This window comes from Aythya fuligula, chromosome 3 (genome assembly GCF_009819795.1).
Source record: "Aythya fuligula isolate bAytFul2 chromosome 3, bAytFul2.pri, whole genome shotgun sequence".
Taxonomy (NCBI): domain Eukaryota; kingdom Metazoa; phylum Chordata; class Aves; order Anseriformes; family Anatidae; genus Aythya; species Aythya fuligula.
This window is the reverse complement of record NC_045561.1, coordinates 41144878-41165778: the sequence shown is the minus strand read 5'-3', so window position 1 is coordinate 41165778 and position 20901 is coordinate 41144878. Positions and strand designations below refer to the sequence as shown.

At 38.0% G+C, this 20901-nt stretch overlaps 1 protein-coding gene across 2 annotated transcripts in view; it reads right to left on the bottom strand.

Moving 5' to 3' along the window:
* The window catches only part of PCNX2 (pecanex 2), a 159307-nt gene that overhangs the window by 114595 nt on the left and 23811 nt on the right, over positions 1 to 20901 (bottom strand). For both annotated transcript variants that reach the window (XM_032183690.1, XM_032183691.1), the window contains exons 9-12: positions 7814 to 7949; positions 4370 to 4512; positions 2887 to 3040; positions 2761 to 2793 (exon numbers count right to left, since the gene is read on the bottom strand). In XM_032183690.1, the coding sequence (XP_032039581.1) occupies positions 2761 to 2793; positions 2887 to 3040; positions 4370 to 4512; positions 7814 to 7949 (466 nt within the window). The remainder of the gene's footprint in view (positions 1 to 2760; positions 2794 to 2886; positions 3041 to 4369; positions 4513 to 7813; positions 7950 to 20901) is intronic.

Below are 20901 nucleotides of genomic sequence, written 5' to 3'. Positions count from 1 at the left end.
AATTCAATATGCTGCAGTCATTGGTACCTCCCTTTCATTATGCTGTTAATAAACTGGTTAAACTCACATTTGAAATGGACTTCATGTTTTGCTCCCCATCACTCCAGTGAAAAGGCTATTCCAGACTTTCACCAGCACAAAACCACATACCCCTGTGTGAAGAGAAACCTTAAAGCTCCCAGCTCCCATTCAACCAGACCCGAAGAGGCTAAAGCACAGGGTGACAGGAAAGTTATGCTCTCATCTTGCAGCAGGAAACACTCCTAAACCTACTGCTATGATAAATGCTGGTAGCAAGTATAAGCTGTAGGACTGGTGCTGTACAACATGAGAAAATTCCAACTTCAACACTAAGGTTGATCAAAAGAGAAATATATACATTTTTACTCAATTGTGATAACAACATAAAATTCAAATTATTAGATGAGTTAGAATTATTTCTTGCCCCATATCATGCTGTGACAGCTACAGTCTCTGATTTAAACACTGATTATTGTCTTAATACTGTCATCATGACAAAATCTGAGTTTCAGTAGAGAGAAAAGATCCTTTCTCAAAAAAAAAAAAAAAAAAAAAAAAAAGTACCAGACTTCACAAGGATTAGTCAGCAACCTTTTCCTCAATACCATGATGTGAATACACTGGCACTTGGAAGGAGTTTAGCCAAAGATTTATGCATTCCTAAACACTGTTTTCTGAATCCACCGGGTGGTCTTTAAAAAGAAGTCTTTCAAAAGGGTATAAAACTAAAGATGAAAAAGTCCCATCAAGCAGTAAGAAAGCCTGCTTGTGAGAGTCCCAGAAGAAATTTCGAACCTCCTGGGTACACAAGGGTAACATAAGGCACTAGAGGCTACTCATGAATCCAAGACTATAAACTAATTCAGCGTGCGAATCTGTAGCTGCCAACAGTTCATTTCACCCTGAAAAATCTCATCTGCATTTTCATTCATGGACATGGTACTGATCATTCAGTAATCCCCATGCTGATCTGTATCCTCACATTAACATCAAGAGATGTTATTCTCTTTAATTTTAATGTAGTCACATGTATCATGAAACAGTACAAGGCGTATCTTTTCTTGCCTTCTTGTTCTCTTATTCTTCATAGTAGTCACTAGATCAAGCAAGCCTTTACAAATACCTATCGTATTATATAATGAGATGTAAGATATAACGTAGATATAGCTAGTCTTCTATTTTAATTTATTCTATAATGCCTTCCATCTTTAAATCCTGCGTGGAAACAAAATGCATTTTATTTCCATTGGCTTTCTATAGTGCACTAAAGAGTATGCAAGAAACTGTCCATAAGTTTTAGAGAAGCCTATGGAATACGGAAATATGTCTGTTACTTTGATGCAGTGTTACATGATGAACAGAATACAATATGATGAATAATACTTGTAACTGTAGTGTTGTGCAAGTCTGAAATGCAAACCCAGATTCTGCACAAAAAATATTATTAAACTTCATTAGCTACTTTGTCCTTAATGCTATAAAAAATGTGGGCTAGGTACATTTATAATGAAGTTTTGATTACAGGTTTGCCACTCATTTTAAGCAAATGTGCATGTTACTAATGTCTGTGTAAGTGCAAACTATTTGATTATGGTTCCCATTAGTATGCCTTCACACGTGCTACTTGAACTGACAAATTGATTTTAGTGTAAAGCTGTTTTTTGTTGACTAAGATAGGAGTATTTCTTTAAACTAATTTAAAATATTACACCATAATGAATGCAGTGAATCTGTAAATAAGTTGCTGTGTATTAGCCTTCCCTACTCTTCACAAAGACATGAATTTCCTGTGGATGTGCAGCATACACTTGTAAATAACCTCAATTTCAAGTTCAGCCTGTAGTTCAAGCTTCTAAACTGACAAAAATAATTGCTCCCTGCCAAAGGGAAATAATCCAACAGACCTGCAGTTTTCAACATGCTGTTTTGGAGCCCTGAGGGAAGAGAGGGATTCCTCAAAAACATTCAAAGAACAAAGTAAGAAACATTAGTATCTGGGCAGAGGGTGTAAAAGCAAGTGAGGTACCACATCATTACTGGAATGTGTCCCAAGACCAGCAAATCAAAAGAACTGAGAAACCGTGACAGATGTAGGGGTCAGTTTTCAGCAGTACGTTGATGTTCCAATCAGTCTTATAATGAAGATAGATTTGAGTAAGGAACTGGCTCCATTCAGGGTGGTGTCACTGTCAGAGTTCGGTTTCTCAGAATATACTCAGCAGACAAACTTAACAGATCCTTAGAGCCTGCATTTACCCACAGATTTGGTCCTTTCTCTACTACATAGGCACTGAAGCAGTGACCATATTGTAACAAAGGCAAAATCTACACCATTTGATGAGCTAGTAATACTATTGAAACTTACAACTGCAATACCAAATTAAAATAAATAAATAAAATCCCTTATCTCAAAAAGTCCCAACCGACCAATGACCAAGGTTCTAATCCAGAACAATGGCTGTGTTCAGCCACTGTTTCCAAAGCAAAGTGAAGAAAATGCTTGCCTGATGCCACAATGTTGAATTTCAGAAAACTGGTCCAGATACATTGCTTTAACCATGTATTTCACTTTTCTAATTGCAGTTACAAATTCAAATGACTTAAGGCGGTATCTTGTTCATTTTCATAAATCACCTAGAACGGCAAAATACTTATTCCTCTGTTTCACTGAACAACTGACTGTTTTACAATACATGTTATAACAAAGGAGAAAGACTTGTTCTTCTGGCAGAGACTTACGTGTATTGGTGAAGCAGGATCAGGCTGAACGCTCTGAAAACAGAACAGAAAAAAAATTGCTTACAGGATTTTGCCTTCAAAGAAGTTAAAAGAGAAGTCAGCATTGGCTATGAACTTGTTTCCTACCTTGAGGAGAGAATACTGGCAACTGGCCATAACAAGGCAGAACAACAGAACCCAAATGTCTTTACAAAAGCCTTGGTTCAGAGTCATGAATCCAAGAAGTGAAACGAGAACTACGAGGATGACAGCAAGTACGTTCTCCTTTATATCCTCTGTCCTATGTGAATAAAAAAAATATATATATTCATATACTCATTACAGCAGGGCAGGTCCATTTGCAGCTGCTATAAACTGGCAGTGCTGGAGCTATCAGACTTTAAAAGACCTGAGGTTTTGTTCCCAAACCTACATCTCCATGTTTAACAGTCTTCACCCCTGTACCAAAGACCTAAGCCATAGTGACAGCTAAAATGGGTAGATAAGACATGCACTGAAGCCCAGAAGAGACTATCAACACCCTCCGACCTCACCTCCCAGATAGAATTCCACAATGGAGGTGATTTAAATGTATTCAAAATACCATTATCAAAATAAATAAATAAATAAGGAAATAGGACATTCATTTAATGAAAAAATATACTCCTGACAACAAAGAATTAGATCAAAGACCAAAACTGTCACCTTACATTTTATTCATTTTATCTGTTCCATTAGAACATGGAAGCTGACTGAAAGAACAAAGTTAATATTCAGGCTCTTACAAAAGAATTTATCAGTATACAATTTTCTTGCAGTTGAAATAGTGGTAAGACACCACAGATTAAAAAAAAAAATATCTGCTCTGGACCCAAGCTCCCTGACTGTATAGCCAGATTTCTTCAGCATGTAAAAAGCTGTCTTCTGAGACTTCTGCTGTGCAACCCATATTACCATACAGGGTAGAACAAAACCCAAACCCAAAATGAAGAATCAAGCAGAGATAGGAGAGTAATGACTATGAGGCATGCAGGCTAATATGTCTGAAGGTTTTAGTAGTCCAAAAGTTTACCACATGAGGTCTTCTAGCAAAAAGTGCTGCCAAAAGAGTTGATACAAAACAGAGGGACTGGAAGGATGCGAGATGCCAAGACAAGAAATTTTCTCTAAACAAATAAAACTGAAGTAGAAGAGAAGCAGTCACTGAAAGATTCTCTTCTGAATACTACTCAATTATTATTATTTTTTAATTTCAGATTGGAATACTTGGCTTACAACAACCTGGAACCCTTCCACTTCCACATTTTTGCACAACGCGCTGATTTTCTCCATAGAAAGCTCACAACCATTGGATCCTACAGCTGAGAGACAAATTTAAGGACTCTTCTGTAGGCCTGGTGCTCACATGAATCAAAGCCTCTCTTGAAGCTGAAGAATAGTGAGAACCACCAAAAACAACTCAGAAGGAGAATATTTTCTTAAACTTAAGAAAAACAAGCATTTACCTGCTCAACTTGAATATGAGACTAACACTATGCTCATTTTTTTTCTTCTTCTGTGGTCTGCATTGTTCTACAGACACAGTGCCCCACACTGCAATACTACATAGAATTGCATGAAGAAAGCTTACCGGTCCAGCAACGCCAACAAGGTCAGCCGATCATACCAGATTTTAATCCATTTACCAGGGAATATAATAAATCTGTAAAACTGCCTGTTCAATTTCCGTTGTGCTGAAGAACACGAAGAATCCTCAGGGTCCTGACTGGGTTGCTTTAAAAACAAACAAACCAGAAATACACGAAACATTCTTTCACATTGACATATGGCTGCCAGCAAAACACATGCTTAAAAGGCCAAATTTACATGAAGTTTCAGATATTTTTTTTCTCCTACAAGGGATAGTGAGAACATATTTATTTTCTTCACTTCAAATTATAAACAAAGATATCACACCAGCTTAATTTCTTGCAGATGGACAGAAGCTGTATCAATTGTGGAGCTCAACAGTGATATATACTTTAAACATAAATATCAAATGTTCCTTTTAAAATATCCCCTTTACTCGCAACTTCTTGTCTAAAGTTTGTTTTTAAAGTTTTTTTCCACGTGTCAGGCCTATTACAGCACAACACAAAACTACCCCTGATAGGACAAATACTTGGTTTTAACCAACAAATTCAAGTAAGGTTTAAGGTCTAGAGCCATGACTTAACTCTCCTTACACAACACAGCTTTGTTTATCTTTCCTGAGATGCTTCTAACAGCACATCAGGTGAGCATCATCACGTTGCTCACCACTAGTTTAAGAGTCTCTAACCTTACCAACATAATCATAAGTAATTCTTCTTGAATATTGCTTCTCTTAGATTTCAACATCTTTTTTTCTTGCCCCATTTGAATTAGAACATTTCAGATCTTCTCTAACCCTACCACTGCACTGCTTCACCAGCAGTTGTGAGGAAGAAGGCTTATCTGCAGACCTCCAGCCAGTCTGCAAAGCTAGACAACAGGAAGAAAAAAAGAAAAAAAAAACAAACAAACCTGTGCAAACTCCAGAGCATACCGATAATTGACTTTATGAAACAAAAATCATTTATTTTGCCTTCAAGGACTTATCTGAGATTTCTAATCAGTGTAAGGTCCAGAAGTGTTCAACCTTTTTCTAGCCACCACTATTGTTAAACATAATTAAGGAACTTAGATGATAAATATATTATGGATCTCCATGAAATGTGTACATTAGAATTATTTGTGCTATGATAGAGCTCCTTCTCTAACCAGGAAGGTTAATACTATCCTAAAGGCAATCAGTAGTTTTAAGTTTTAAGCGGTCTCTTAGGTAATATCGCTTTCCAGAGTTAACCACTTGGTGTTTGCCCTCCCCATTCTAATCTCAACATGCCTTTTAATTTGTGTGAAATAATTGATCACCATCTTGAATTGTAACTATTAGCAAAATGCAGACTTTTAAATGACCTATCTCCCTGCACAAAGGAATTATTAATTTTTTATTTTAAATTATTGGAATAATTTATATTCTCCCATTTCCAGAAAAAGGAATTTTATACATAATTTACACATGGCTTAATGTATGGCTGTATGTCAGCCAAGCCATAGGAATAGACTCATTAATACCCTCAGTCTGCTGGCAAGAATGAGGTAAAATGCCCTAGATTCAGAGAAAAATCCAAATTTATGCTTTTATCTCATGCCCCCTTGTCTAAAAGTGCACATCCACACAACGCCTAGTAACACAGCTGGTAACAGCAAAGAACAGTAATTCATTTATGTTGCTCAACATTCAGACTTTCAAGGGGATGCCAGACTGCTAAGCACTTTTTTGTTGTTGTTTTTAAATAACTTCCAATAATTCCAAAAGCAATAAGACAAGTTGCAATCCCTCCATCATGGTGATTAAAATCTAAAATAGTTTAGGTATGCAAAATTTTAGTATTTCTATTATCACTCAAAAAAAGTTGCTAGATGACTTTCTTTAAGGAAAAATTTACTTGAAAGTATTACACTTGCTTATTCTGGCAGTCTTGTTCCTTTCTTCATTCTCTGTCCCAACGGAAAGTAACATGAAATTCAATCAACTGCAATAATTAGCTCCACTCTTCTAATCTAGATTGTTCACTATAACTAAATCAAAATAAAACAAAGTGGCAAATAGCCTATTAAAAAGATCTGAAGAACTGATTGCTTGCTCCTCAGAACAGTTTAACATGTATTAAACTGAGTGCATAAGTGAAAAGTTTTGGCTCCTTAGGAGGCGTAATATATTTGGATAAAGTCAATTACACGAGGCTTGCAGTACTGGGGCTGGAGTCAGAATTTTGAGCAGCATTTGGGAAACTGAGTAGCCCTGAGCTACTCACTAAGTGTAGTTGTGCCTCATATAAAAAAAAAAAAAGTTGTAAAACTTCATAAATTTATATAGTGTCAGAGACAGCATGAAATCCTAGCTTCACTGAAATCTATGACAAAACTTTTTCTGACTTGCATAGGCTCAGGATTTCATGTTTAATAATAAATCATAAAACAGGAAGTTCTGAAATTACTGCCTGACCTTGTTACGAACTTGCTATGTAATCTTGAGCAATATGCCTTACTTCTTAATAACGCTGTTTTCCTAGAAGCAAAAGAGACTGATAATTTTTCTCTAATTCACAGGCATTTTACAAGATTACAAATATCTGGAAAATATATTAGCCTTTAGATAGAAGTCTGTCCAAATCTGAAAAGCATATAATGAACAGGGACAATTACCAGATTTTTAATTTAAAATAATTCCTCTATATAATTTGTATCTAGCTTAAAGTTGCTGTTCAAAATCCAAGATGAAAGATAATTAACTGGCATTTTGAGGTTATATATCAAATTAGAACTTGCTGTGGAAGAAAAGAGAAGGTTAAAGTTATCAAAAAGGGAACAGTAAAAGCAAGACCACAGCCTCAAGCCATTGGTCACAGACCCCAAGCACTGTAAAGTTCAAATATGTCCACATATTAGCATGCAAACTGAACTCTGAGGGCCTTTTTCTTTTAGCAACTGCATTGAGGGAGGTGGCTTTGACATTCTGCAACAGACATCCAGAAGCCTGGCTGCCAGTTTCAGAAAAGGGAAACCAGACATAAGGTTTTAGGATACTAATGAATCCGAAGTAAACATGTCATACTATTAAAATCTGGTGGTGCGTCTAAAAACCTAACAGCTGTGTGCTCTTGCTTTCAAATGAAGTTAGGCAGAAGATCATCTTTGAAGGTGATGGAGTCTCTAGTACAGCTTGCAGGTCTGTATTTTGCAGAGGAATTTCTCCCTTGCTTACCCTCTTTTTCTACAAGGAGCCCCTTAAACCAGTAACACCACTCTTCTCTTAGGACACCCCTCAGTGTCAGTAGAAAGCAGCTCAATTGCATCTATCAGCGTAAAAATAAATCTTCTCCCACGTGAGCTGTACCAGGCAAAAAAAAGCACAGGATAGCAACAAAACTGGCTCAGCAACAAGCCTGCAGCATTTGTTTATAAAGCAGTTTATCAAAACGCTAGAAACTGAGATATTACAATGTACCCGTGGGGTTTCTGAAAGGGTCCTTCGTGCCACCATGAGGAGCAGCTGCTGCTGAAGTGCACTTGCTGCTTGATCCCCCGAAGATGGATCTTGGCTCTCTGAAGTGGTAGTGCTGGAGGAGCTGAACTGGATCTCACTGCACACAGAGGAGAGAACAGAAAAAGACTGTTTTACAAAGCAGCATTTTCCTAGTATTACTGAAACATTACTGGAGGAAGACAGGTTGGCTCAAAGGACATGGAGTCTTCCACCTCCATACCTGAAGTCTAACCCAGGCCCACAGCAGTTAAACCCCAAATTTAGATACATTCTCTACATCCACTGCAGAGAAACGGACACTTCCATACCACGGTTTTTCTCATCCTGAGATGAACACCTACAATGAATCACACTTCAGAAGTGCCTTTTTCTGACCGCTGACAATGGAGACCATACGTTAAGTCCAGATTTGGGTATCTGTGCAATAAATACGTCAAGTTACCTGATGTGACTCCGAGTCCAGGAGTTATTTTCAGAAACATCAGTGTGGCATACTCTAAGACCACTAATACTGACATAAAACTCTGGAAGAAAAACACCATTCCTTTTTCTGGTTGTCTACAAATCTCTACTAGTCCCAAGCATACTACTCTACTATCAATAATAGATTATTTGTCAAAGTTTCCCTCTTGTTTACCTGCTCTCATAATTCAGGTCAAAAGCTGCGTATCCCCAGTGCAGAACCACAGAGTAGCTGCTGTGGAGATACTGGATTAGCTTTAAACCAAGTTTATTTATGTACCAAACCAGTTTTGTCCCAGTCACACAGAATTTTTTAAGTAATAATTTACCTACTGAGAATTCAGGCTATAAGAAACTTCCTTCTGCCCTCACAAGATGGCAGTACATCTATAATTCACATAATGCTAGCTCAGATATCCCCAGCACCAAGCCTAAATTCACCCTGGGAGGGCCCTGAGCAAGATGATTCCCCCTCACCTCCACATTTACTGCTTTATGCTATAGATACAGCACTGAAATAGTTTACTTTAGGAAATCCTCTGCAGTTACAGCAGCAATACCTGTTGGTTTGCAAAAATGGTAAACCACTATAGCATGACTGACATGGTCTCAGCAAGAACTATACTGAAATTAGATCATGGTTACTTGTGGAAAAGATTTATTTTGAATACTTGTTGCACATGCAACAGTAAGTGGGGTTGATACACTAGGGACCCTGCTCAGAGCTCATTACTTGCCTGCCTTGGGCTCTTAGTACTTCTGTATCCAAGCAGCTCAGAGCTTTTACCTAATGCAAGGTAGTCAATATCTACTGTTCCCATTTGCCATGAAGGAAAGACAAGCAGGAAGAAAATGAAGTCATTTGCCTACAGTCACCCAAGAAGTCTGTGCCAGGGCAAAACCAAAACTCATCTTGCATATCCTATGATTGCCCCCAAGCAACTTCATTAATTTTAGCAAACTCAACCTTCCCTGCTTTTGGGGACAATTCCCAAAGCCTGTCTTGAAACCCTTGTTAAGCCCAACAAAAGGAGCTTTGCAATTGTGGCTGTCCTGAATATACCTGGGTGTTAACTTAAGCTGCAATGGCTAGTGTCGTGCTAGGACAAGGTTCAGTGCCTGGACTGCTTAGAAGCAGGGCTGAACTATCACACCAACAGCTTGAAACACACATACTCTCTTTTTCTCTGCACCACGACTTGCTAGCTCTGTCTGGACCAACAGGAATATCAGCAGCTCTGATTGTCACTAGAGGAATCATCCTGCCTTTGGTCTCTGAGACACACAGTGGGTTTTTTGTTTGTTTTTTAAACCAAGGCCTTGACTGGTAGCAGGTTTGGATACCAGACCTAATATTTGCCAGCTGCCACTCCAGCAGAGCTATCAGACGAGCAGACATGAACGCTCCCCATGTTCTTAGCCCTAATGACTTCCCCTACACTCCCCAATCTTCCTGCTACAGGCAGAAGCAGATCTGTTCCACATATTCAGGACAGCTGTCACATTCCCTGTGGGCAGTACTAGGAAATGAGGACTTGGCTCAATTCGACCCAGCTGATGGCCCAGCCCTCCATAAGAATGCATCTCCTTTATGGGTTCTGTATAGCACCTTGCCAACAGACAATAATGAAACCATACAGAAGCGATGCAAACTGACCCAAGAGCCTGGGTCTCAACCGACAGATTCAGGGAGGCAGACAGGTGAGCAAGCCTAAAGGCACACTTCCCAGGAAAAAAAGTTTCTCAAAACAGCTAATGAATGAAGCCTTTTCCATATTTTGAAGTGCCCTACTGAAGGGTGACCTTGTCCGGTTTGATTGCCTTGTTTCCCTAAAATGAGCCGTCCTGTTCCTTGCCATTGTGAGCACAATCCTGGGGTTCCCTGTTCACAGCAGGAAAAAGGCAAATGTAGCTCAGGGCATTCAGGAACACTGCTTCAGGAATCCCTGCCAAAAATGTGACTTAAAACACAGCAAGGGAATAGAATAGTGTCTACTTATATCTTCTTAAGAGAAGAGTTATCTTCAATAAATTTCTGCGTTGTTAGTTATCTTTCTGCAAAAGCCAAATAAGAGTCGAGAGCATTTTTTAATTGGCCCATGTCTTTTATCCCATGTTTACCAAGAATGGAACTGGCAGAGTGATGGATGGATACGCCAAGATATTCCCCTGGTACTATCCTCTACTAGTTCTCAGAAATCAAAATCATTTTACTCGTAAGACTTCTTCCAAGAATAATCTTGGAGATCAAATTCTCTCCCACCAGACTTGAAGATAACTGAAAAGCCAGGAGAGCCCACAGTCTGTTTTCTGTTTGCTTTCAGCAGCAAAATTCACAGCTCCACCTACCAGCAATTGGCAGAAGAGCCATAAGCAGCTGGGACACTAACTGTGGGAAAAAGCTGAAACTTTAGATTCCTGACAAGGCAATCAGGGCACTGGGGATGGAAAGACAGAGCCACCAAAGCAATAATTTCAAAACTGGGAGTTGTCTTCTAGCATTTGTCTGCTTCCTATGCCTTTTATTTAATCAGCCTCGTATCTCTGTATCTTTTCTTACTCTTCCCTGATTTTCTGTTCCCCTCAACTCCTGTTTACTAGTTGTTTGTTTTTTGTTTTTTTTTTTTTTAATTCTTTACTCTTATTTTCCACACAACCTCCTCCTCACATTCACCTGCTAACTCCCCGATGCTTACACAGCTACTTAAATGTCATATTTCATCTGATGACATTATCACACTGAAAGCAAATACCAGAAAGAAATGTGATGGTGGTATTTGTGTTTTTGTAAGCCTGTAGATTCCATATATTTATTACCATACTTGAATAGGAGCACTCTCTAATCATAAAATCACTGTAACAAAGCTGATGTCAGTATAACATAGAATCTTACTAAACAGAAAATCTGTTCATTTGCAGAATCAAATTAACGTTATCAAGATCTACTATGGTAAACCATACTGCTAATGTAAGCAAAGGTATAATTGAACCAAATTTTGAATAATAAATTAATAACTAAAAATATCTTTGGTAAACATACAACCTATGCAGATCGAATGCAAAAGATACATAGCACCCTCTACTGATAAATGGTCATAAAGCCAGGAATTTTTTCCTGGCTCACAATTCAGTTTTGTAAGAACACAATAAACATAAGCTAGTTGAGCAACGGTACAACAGTGGAAGTGTTTTAGTATCACTACACAGCACTGGAAAAATCTTCCTTCTCCCTTTCAGGTTACTGTTTGACAGGACGTATGTGTGCCTTATACTGTTGTCAATTTAGCTCAAGCTATTCAAATATAACCCAGCCTGAGTCATCCCCTTCGTTAAGGATTAGCTAGCCTCGAGTCTGAACACCTCTCAAGGTAAGCTCATTACAAAGACACGTTACACAATTACAACGGATTCTCTGCTTAATAAAGATGTTTTGCAGGGCTTGGCTAAATTTCATTTTAACCTCGATAGTTAAAGATAGAAAGTTAAATTAGGACAGGCAAGCCTGTAACCAGTGTCACAACAGTTGCAATAGCAGCCATACTCCTGCATACAAAACCATCAAGATCCCATCAAACTGCTTCAGGAAGCTGTCTAGGTCACTACAGAGTGTAACAGCATGCTACATAAATATCCACTGCTATAATAATACAGTTGAAACCATTTGTAATAACCACTAAAATGCCACTCTTAAGTCCAAGCAGCTATGGCTGTGAACCAGAGCGAAGTCCAGAGGTGGGAAGCTCCCTTTCAGCACATCTGAGGTATTCATCTGAGGTGCGTTCAAAATACCTCCAACTGATACCGTCATAATGACATGAAAGCACAAACACAGCTGTCGGAAGTGAGATTGGAAGTCCCAGATCGATAGCAGCCCACGGCTCCCTGACGGCACCTCCACTATTTGACCCCATTGCTGACGTCTTCCTACCACCACCTGAGCAGCTTTGCTCCTTCTCACCTCAAATGCCTTCCTCACCATTTCATGTCCTCATTATCTGTACACCTCACCACCCAGACCTCTTGCTACACGTCCACTCGCCTGGCCTCCACTGCAGAACTGCCAGCACTAACCTGGCCAGACTATTGCATAACCCAGCACTGAGACCAAATCCACAAAGCCAACTGTCCTATGAAATAAAGACAACTTAAAAACTAAAAGGCAACCTAAACTATGTAAGCAAATTGAAATATGCAGAAGTGAGAGCAGCATTAAAGACTGGATGATTATGTGAGAAGCCCAATCACGGCAAATAGGGAAAAAATGAATAAGAAGCAGCAATCTTCACTTATTTTGGAAAGAAATTAGCAGTTTCAAAGAATAATGTTAATTCAGAATGCATACTTTAACTTCCCTTAGTGATTACAGCTGAGGGGAGTACAAGTTAAACATTAAGTCTCTCTTAAATCTTGTTCACATTTTGTTACTCATCCAACAGGACTTCAGGAGTGGTTTTTATTATTTGTTTAGCTAACAACAATACCACTCCTAACAGTAATAAGATACAGTACACAAGTTGACAGAATGAGAAAGCTGGATGCACTAATTTACTGACATAACAGACAGAAAATGATATAAGGCCATGTTAAAGTCTTGCAAAGTACTACAAGAGGAGCAGCAGCACACATTATATTCATTAAGTGAGACACTACTGCTTGGTTCACCCTTGCTTCTCTCTTTTCAGATTTTATTTTTTAAGTTTTTGTATCAAGGAGGTAAATCAATAATTTGTAAAACTATTACTGACAACATAAACAGCACAGACTAGTTAAACTAGAGGATGAGAAGAAGTACCTTTACTGGAATTAATGCATTAGCAAGCACCCACTGCACCATTATTACCAGTCTTTTAGAAGATCCTCTTGAGCTCTCAATCTGAAAGGTGGGGTAGACACCAGCCCCAGAAACTACAAGACTACTGAAGCTCCCATTCCTGAGCAGGATTTTGCTGCCATCATGTGGCAGCACCTCCCCATTCTGTCAAAAGCACTTTCCTGCTCTGTGTTAAAAGAGTGATGGTGGGATGAAAAAAATATATATATATAAAACTGGAAAAAGATTTGAAGTGGCCACACTTACACAAATGTTCTCTCCTGTACCTAGCAAGCCAGCAGAAAAAGGAGAGGCTACTGAGTTTGCAAAGAGTGTTTTTTAAGAAAATCATTAGCTTTATCAGAATTCAAACATCACTGTCTTCAGTGCATGCACATACCCTATACTCATATATAACACATTCAAGCAATTTTACACTTAAAGCAACCAGCTCATCTGAAAGCACTGAATCCCAAAAGGAGCTACAAAATATTTATTGAAGCCATTTTAAAAAGTGCCCAGTTGCAGAACTGCACTGCCTGCTAAGCAGCTTTAAGAGTCCTTCATACTAAGTCAGCAGCCTATTGTCAGAGCAGGAGTTGGTCTTTGTAATTTTGGTCACATTGCTGAGAAATACAAAGATGTTTTAGTCATATAGCATTTTCTCATTCTAAAATGGCACTTTAAAAAAGTTAGCAGTAAAAAAAAAATAAAATAAAATAATCAGAGTACTTTCTCCTATGATGCTTATTCCTCATAGGTTTAGACAATTTTCCAGTGGTGAACATACTAAAGTATTAATGGGTTTATACAGGAGACATACAGTACTGCTAAGGCATTCAGATAGGTGCTTTCATAGAGTATAATGCACTCAAGCAGCTTATTCATGGATATGATTGCAAATCAACTAAGTTAACTCATTGATTGGAAGCTCTCTTTTGCCCAGGGCCAGAAACACTGCACTCTGTGCCACATAAAAGCTATACTGGCAGGTAACTTGAATTATTTTTTTAGTACTTGCTAGTCACATTTTTGCTGCTATTAGTTCTTCTTAATCTATTGGCTCAGCTAATGCTGAAAAATGCTCTATTCTCAAAGAAACAAAAGAAAATAAGAAACAAGCAGATTTTTATTTATTTATTTTTTCTGTATGGAATTCTTTACCTATACTGGAAAGCATTTTAAAATCAAAAAAGAATATAGCTTCTGAGAAGTTTTGTTTTAGTGCCAGAGCTTCTGTAAATGCTTCATCGTTTTAGATGGACTGATTGTTCAGAACTTGCAAAGTACAATATGAATACTGGTATGGATGAACCATATGTAAAAAACAACTACAATGATATGGGTTACATTTATATTACACATAAAATTATTGTGTAATATAATCTATGTAAGTGACAAAACATACATTATGAATAAAGCAGACAATGATTTTTTTATTTTTTTTTAAGGTATAGAGCAAGCTAAGTTCATATATGCACAACAGATTTCATGTTGCCCAGATGTCATCCAGGCAGGAGGGGGAAACTGCAGCTAAGATAACGATGTGTTTTTTTGTTTTTCCCTCAGGGCTGGGCAAGTCTAAAAATTCTCTGTTCCATCTCTCAAATATTTTCAGTTGTGTGCCATATATCCATGTCTGCAGCATTACATATTTGTTTTAAACTCTAGTTTATATTACATGCATACAGCACATCAGCCTCCTAATGCAATTTATGGCTGCTACTGACTGTTGCCAGACTCAAAGTGATTAACTGCAACAAGAGGACAACACTTCAACCTATCTAAGTATTTCAACGAATCAAACACTTGTATCACAAGTTGAACTGCTGTCAGTAAACATTTGGATTGCTCTAAACAGATACCAGCTCTATCACTTCAAAACCAATGCAGGTGTATGATGATACCATCTTGCACAGGGCTTGGGAGTTTGATTTCTTTTCAGGAGCTTAATACAGGAGAGAAGGAAATGGGCTCAAGAATACAAGCACTATTCTCATAAATTGGATTCTCTTAAAAAAAAAAAAAAAAAAAAGTATTTCTTAAAGGAAATATAAACGGAAATATAAGTATAATGCTTCCATAGCTTTTTTGGGCACAACTCCAGTTGACTTTATAAGAGCTAATACTTGATTTGAGAGAGAAAATTGGCCCTTCCTTAAAAAGTAGCTCTTCACTTTTATTCTACTTGAGAAAAAAAAATAAATAAATCACTAAAATGTTTTTCCTTGGAGCTACACACATCTGTTTTTCACACAACAAGCACTGCCAGGTTGGTATGGACATTTCCACATCAGGATTGTGTGTGGTCCACTTTCTGTATTTTTGGAACTGTAGTTAACCATAGCACATCTATGTTTGCACACACATTAAAAAAGCTCAATGCTTTAAATGGAAACAGACATAAGGAAGCATAGCAAAATGCTCAAACAGCCATAGATATTACTGAGTATCTACACTGGCATGTTCTTCAGGGATATTGAATGATCTGTTCTCATCTCAGATCTGAACATACCAGGGATGCACTGCAATATACCTGAGCAAAACAGCCTAGGAAAAATGTGACACTTTCTGGAAATGAATCCAGCCCTTCCTGAAACTGAATTTGTTCACTTAAACTGTCAAAATGACATGTTGAGATAAAAATCATGATACATCATTACTAAAACTTACAGAGGAAAACAACCAAGTTTTACAGTGCCACCATGCTACCATGCCTGTGAACTGCTTCAGGCAGTACCATGGAAGCTTTGGATAGTTTCTTTCTAGCTAGGAATATCTGCAAAGTTACTTTAAAAGGCAAGGCAGGAAGAACAAATAATCTGAATGTATAAACATTAGGCCATTTCAGGGATTGTCACAGCTATTTAACAACATTATACTTGACAATACTGTATCTTAATGTAAGATGTTGTGTTCGAGGTTTCTCCAAACACTAAGAACACAATTTTAAACACTGGAATTACCTTTTTGGTAGGAGAAACTATCAAAACAGTAAAACGTATCACATCAGTGCACACAAGTTTAATGTAAGCTTACTTTTCCTGTCTTTTTTCAACCTAAGTTAAGGAAGCAGACAGGGTTCCAAGTCCCACCACTGAACTGTAAAATGACTGTCCCACTTATTCGTCACCAAAGAGTGGCTCATTCAAATTTTTAGGCTACAGATTCAGGCAGTACATTATTTTAGCACTTGGTACTTGAGAGAAAAAATGGCAGCTATACCTAGGAAGGATAACATGCCTATCTATCAACCTCTGGCATCCAAGCCATTTAGAAAGACAGAATTCTTAGAGGGCAGTATTTCAAACACGTTGAGGAAAGCTGTGTTACTGAGAAGTTACAAATACTGATGGATTTTTCTCCAATACGTACATGTACACAAATGCACTAGAGGGTGCATGATCTTCTAAACAAGAAGAGCAGCATGCAAAGAAAGCACATGCAGAAAAATAATCAAATGCTTAAAAAAAAGAGTAGCCTGATACAGCAAGTACACACAGAGTATACAAGTGCACTATAATTTACACATTGACATTGGTAGCTTATGGTGCTACTGACCTCCGTACTGGGGACAGGTTGTGCTGCTGATGCAGAACATGTTAATTCTATTATTATGATTACTGTAACTTTAGGGGGGGGGGCTACATTTTTACTGGTACTTATTAGCCACTTTACATGTCACTCCAAGATAGCATGATAGCTGACATTTATCTTTTTCACTGCTAATCAAAACTGATTCAGTTATTTAATTATTTAATAATTTAGTTATTTAATTACAAGAGACAGTCAAGGTAGTTAAAAGACACTCTTTTGAAACATCTGCTTTCTGTCACACAGTGACAGACAGAAGAGATGCATCAGAGTGACACCTCCTGATAGGTAAGACATTTCCCAACTCCAATGCATTTGTACTAACCTCCAAACCAGCTAAACACCTCTAACAATGCTTTCACTTGGACATCCTTTCACTCCATGTTTTTAAGGATGTGTTATTGCTAAGGACAGTAGGTTTTACTTTGTATCACCAATCAATGGGAAGATTTTTTTTAAGTGGAGATTGTAACTGTTGTATACAGGTAGGGTTTTAAACCTTGCAACCATTTTATCAAAAGAAACTAACCATACAAAAAGGCTGTTTGAGTTTATATTAGGCACCAGTTTTACAAAAATGCGAACTTTGTCCTCCTCTACCTTCTCAGAAGCCATCCATATACCTAAGCCACATGGCACAGAAACATTAAAGATTCACTGTAAAAGAGACAAAGATTGGTAAGGAGCATAATGTAATGGGGCAGAAGAAGGGTTTTCAGGATGAGAAAGCTATTTCAGATCTCCCACCCCAAAACAAATCCAAAAGGTCTTTCTGCAACTAGGTTCTGATGTAATCCATGAACTTCAAATACAGTAAGCACTTTCTGTCTTGTCAAAGTCTGTCACAAAGCACTTAAGGGCTAGAGGTGAAGTTGGCAAGGTAATGGGAGCATCAAAGTTTGAGGCAATTAGCTCCACAGGGAATCCATTCCAGTGACTGCTGGCAAGACAACAGACAAAAGTTGGGTCAAGGTAATTACATGGACAATTGGGGAATTGATTAGCTACCTGCCAATGTTGAAGTAATTCACCAAACTCATTAACAAGAATCACTGGCAAAGTGAGGTTAGAGATGAAAAAGGCATCATTTTTTTTTGTTGATCATTACAATGCAGGGATGAACTTTAACTATTTAAATATTTAAGAAGCTGGACTGGTGATAGAATTTGGTGAGACACAAATACGAAGTTAATGTAAAACTATTCTAATTTTCAACAATCTCTGGCAGAATTAAGAGATAATTTTAGAAGTTACTAATGAGTGTTTATGCTATCTTTAAGAAGTTCTGAGAGTTTCCAGGACAAGGACTAAAGGTACAGGTAATGTCTTTTTTTAGGCCAACTACTATAGCATCTGGTAGAATATATATTAACACTGATAAACTGGAGAATACTCCAAGGACCATCTCACAACAGAGTAGAGCCTAAAAGAGGTGATGAGAACTGGTATTTGAATTCAGCCAATCCATTCAGACAAGATTGCTTCCAATATCAAGGAGCCTCTTCAGGATGAAAGCATTAATTTCTTCGAATTTGGACATCAGCTTTCTATGGCATATTTTAATCCATTTTTATTCTCTCAGGTTATCCACCTAGCCTTTACAAGCGAAGAACAGAAGAAATCATAACACAGCATCACTTCTGTGAGAGAGTGGCAGTGCTAAGACTCTGCATTATTTGAGAGAATTGGATTTCAGAAGCCATGCCAAGCAGTTTAATCTAAACTGCTCACAGGCCATACAAATACCACTTTAACTTCCGTTCCTAACAATTGCTGTTGTAAAATGCCAGACTGGTTAAGACTTTACTCCTGGAGCAGACAACAGTGGAATTCAATAGACAGAAACAGTGAGTTGTAATTTGAATTTAAGATTGTTAATCATTAGTTAGTCTGCCTCAAGGCTCTCTTTAATGGTTTCTTTCAAGTCATATTTAAATATTATTTCATAGACTTAAATACTTTATCCAGTTTTGCTTGACTTAGTCAAAAGGTATATTTACCTTCTGCCAATTCATAAGTTACTTACTGTATTCTCGACAGACCAGTCAGGGTTCACACCCTCCTCAGTCAAAACCCCTTCCCCTTTCACAAGCTGCAGCACTGCCCAGAAGTCCCACAGCTCCAGGAGTGACAGCACCTCTGCTCTACTGCTTCTCCCCAAAACAGCCACAAAGCCAGGGGCCTCTTGCCACCACCAGCTTGGTGCAGTGTCCCTGGTTCTCCACCTCACAGAGGTGCATCAGGGCACAGCCCATGTACGTCCATGCAGTTACTTCACTGGCTTAACTCAGTTTGACGTTTTTGCTTTAGGAGCAGCTTAATCTTCATAGTAGAGACAACGTGATTTGTGATAAGTGTTTTAAAAGCTTATGCACTTCTACTGCAGATTTGTTAGATGTTTTCTCCACCATCTTATTCTAGCTTCTGCAATCTGAGCTCACTAAGATCAAAACCCTATCCCTCCTATTCAAGGAGGATGCTACCTCTCTTATGTCCAGGTACTAATTTTCTCCCACATCCTTTGAGCACATAAAATTTAATTTGGATGGCTCACCATTGCATTCATATACAAATTTTAAAGCTGTTATTTCTACATCACCTCAAATACTCATGAAGAAGCTATTTTCCACTACTCTTCCATAAAAGCAGCCTCTCCTGGTGGTATGGACTTCTCACGCAACATAAGAAACAACGCAAAAGACACAGGGGGTATGTAAATGATACCAGGAAGTCCTACTATCCTTCACAATGACAGTACAAGAGATAGCTTGCTATTGGCTTGGGGAAACCTATACTAGAATCTTAATCTATTTAATACCGAATATTTCTATCAAAGGAGGGCCAACATCAAGTAAATAATTTCTCTGGAGAGCTCTCCACAGAGACATACAAAAGAGATTGTAACTGAAACATGAATTGATTAAGCCTTGAGCTTTTTTTTTTTATTATTATTCTATATATTTGCCTTTTTGTGTAGTAATGAACAGATCTTTAGTTGATAACTGTGACTATTTGGCTTATCTTTAACCATAGCCAAGAAACCAACCTGACATAACTGGTGTGCATGCCTGCTGGTGGAGGTAGGAGGGAACAAGGTAAGAAAGATGCCTCATTCCTGAACTGTTTTTAAGGATGATTAATCAGATTTGCCCTCTATTTTCTATAGGCAAGAAATGTTCCATAACATCTAAGTACAAGCTTACTTGATGGTGAGCATCTAAGGAGAAAATGAAAACCCTTTCTTTCCCATGCTACCCTTAAATCAATGCACAGATGGCAGGAACTGCCGCTTGAACAAACAGCTCTCATTAATTTCTCTGGCCTAGTCATATTACTAACTGCCCTTGCAAAAACAGCTTTGGGCATGCTTCATGCTTCCTGGTTCTCCTTCCTTGTTTTTCATGTGAACTTCTGCTTTGTACTTTCCTTCATGCTGCTCTGTTCTTAGAAAAGCTCTTGTGCTCTCCCTTCCCATTCGTATACAAAATCAGTCCTGAGAACGCACTGATCTTTGCTGCTTTGTTCTGTTTCAGTCTGAACTGCTACTACACTCCAAGATTTCCAGCAAAGGTACTGGTCTTTATAAATTAAATGCATGAAAATGACTGCAGAGAACATCTGGACTTGCATTTGCTAATAGTATTTAGCAGACTCCTTAAAAGTAACTCACATTTCTAGAGGTCTGCAAACCACAAACTAAAAAACTGCATTTAATGTGGTAGATGTTACATAAACATCTAGTAGACAGCTTTAGAAGGACTTTGCATAAGAGAAGGAAGATTGTTCTCTTTTCAAAAAAGCAGATTAACTGATAGATGTCAGGGGACCTTAAACTATTTGTGAATTTAGGACAGATTCAATCCATGTAACTATGTTGGGGCTGGGGAGGGGAAGGCATTATCCTGTACAAGGTGAATTAAAAAAAAAAAAGTTGCAAGAGTTAAATAACCCCAAAACAAAATGTTTGATATTTAATCAAAACAGAACTCTACCAGTTGTTTATTTTTTTTTTTTTTGTCCCTCCATTTTGCTAAAGAAATGGAACATATTGTGGATGGAACCAGTTTTTTTTATTAATTTGTTTTTTAAGTCTTCACCTACTGAAAATAAAAAACATCCTCATCTCTTTCCTAACAGCATTCTATCTAAAATGCTAACATGTTCTTAACATACTCCTGAGCTT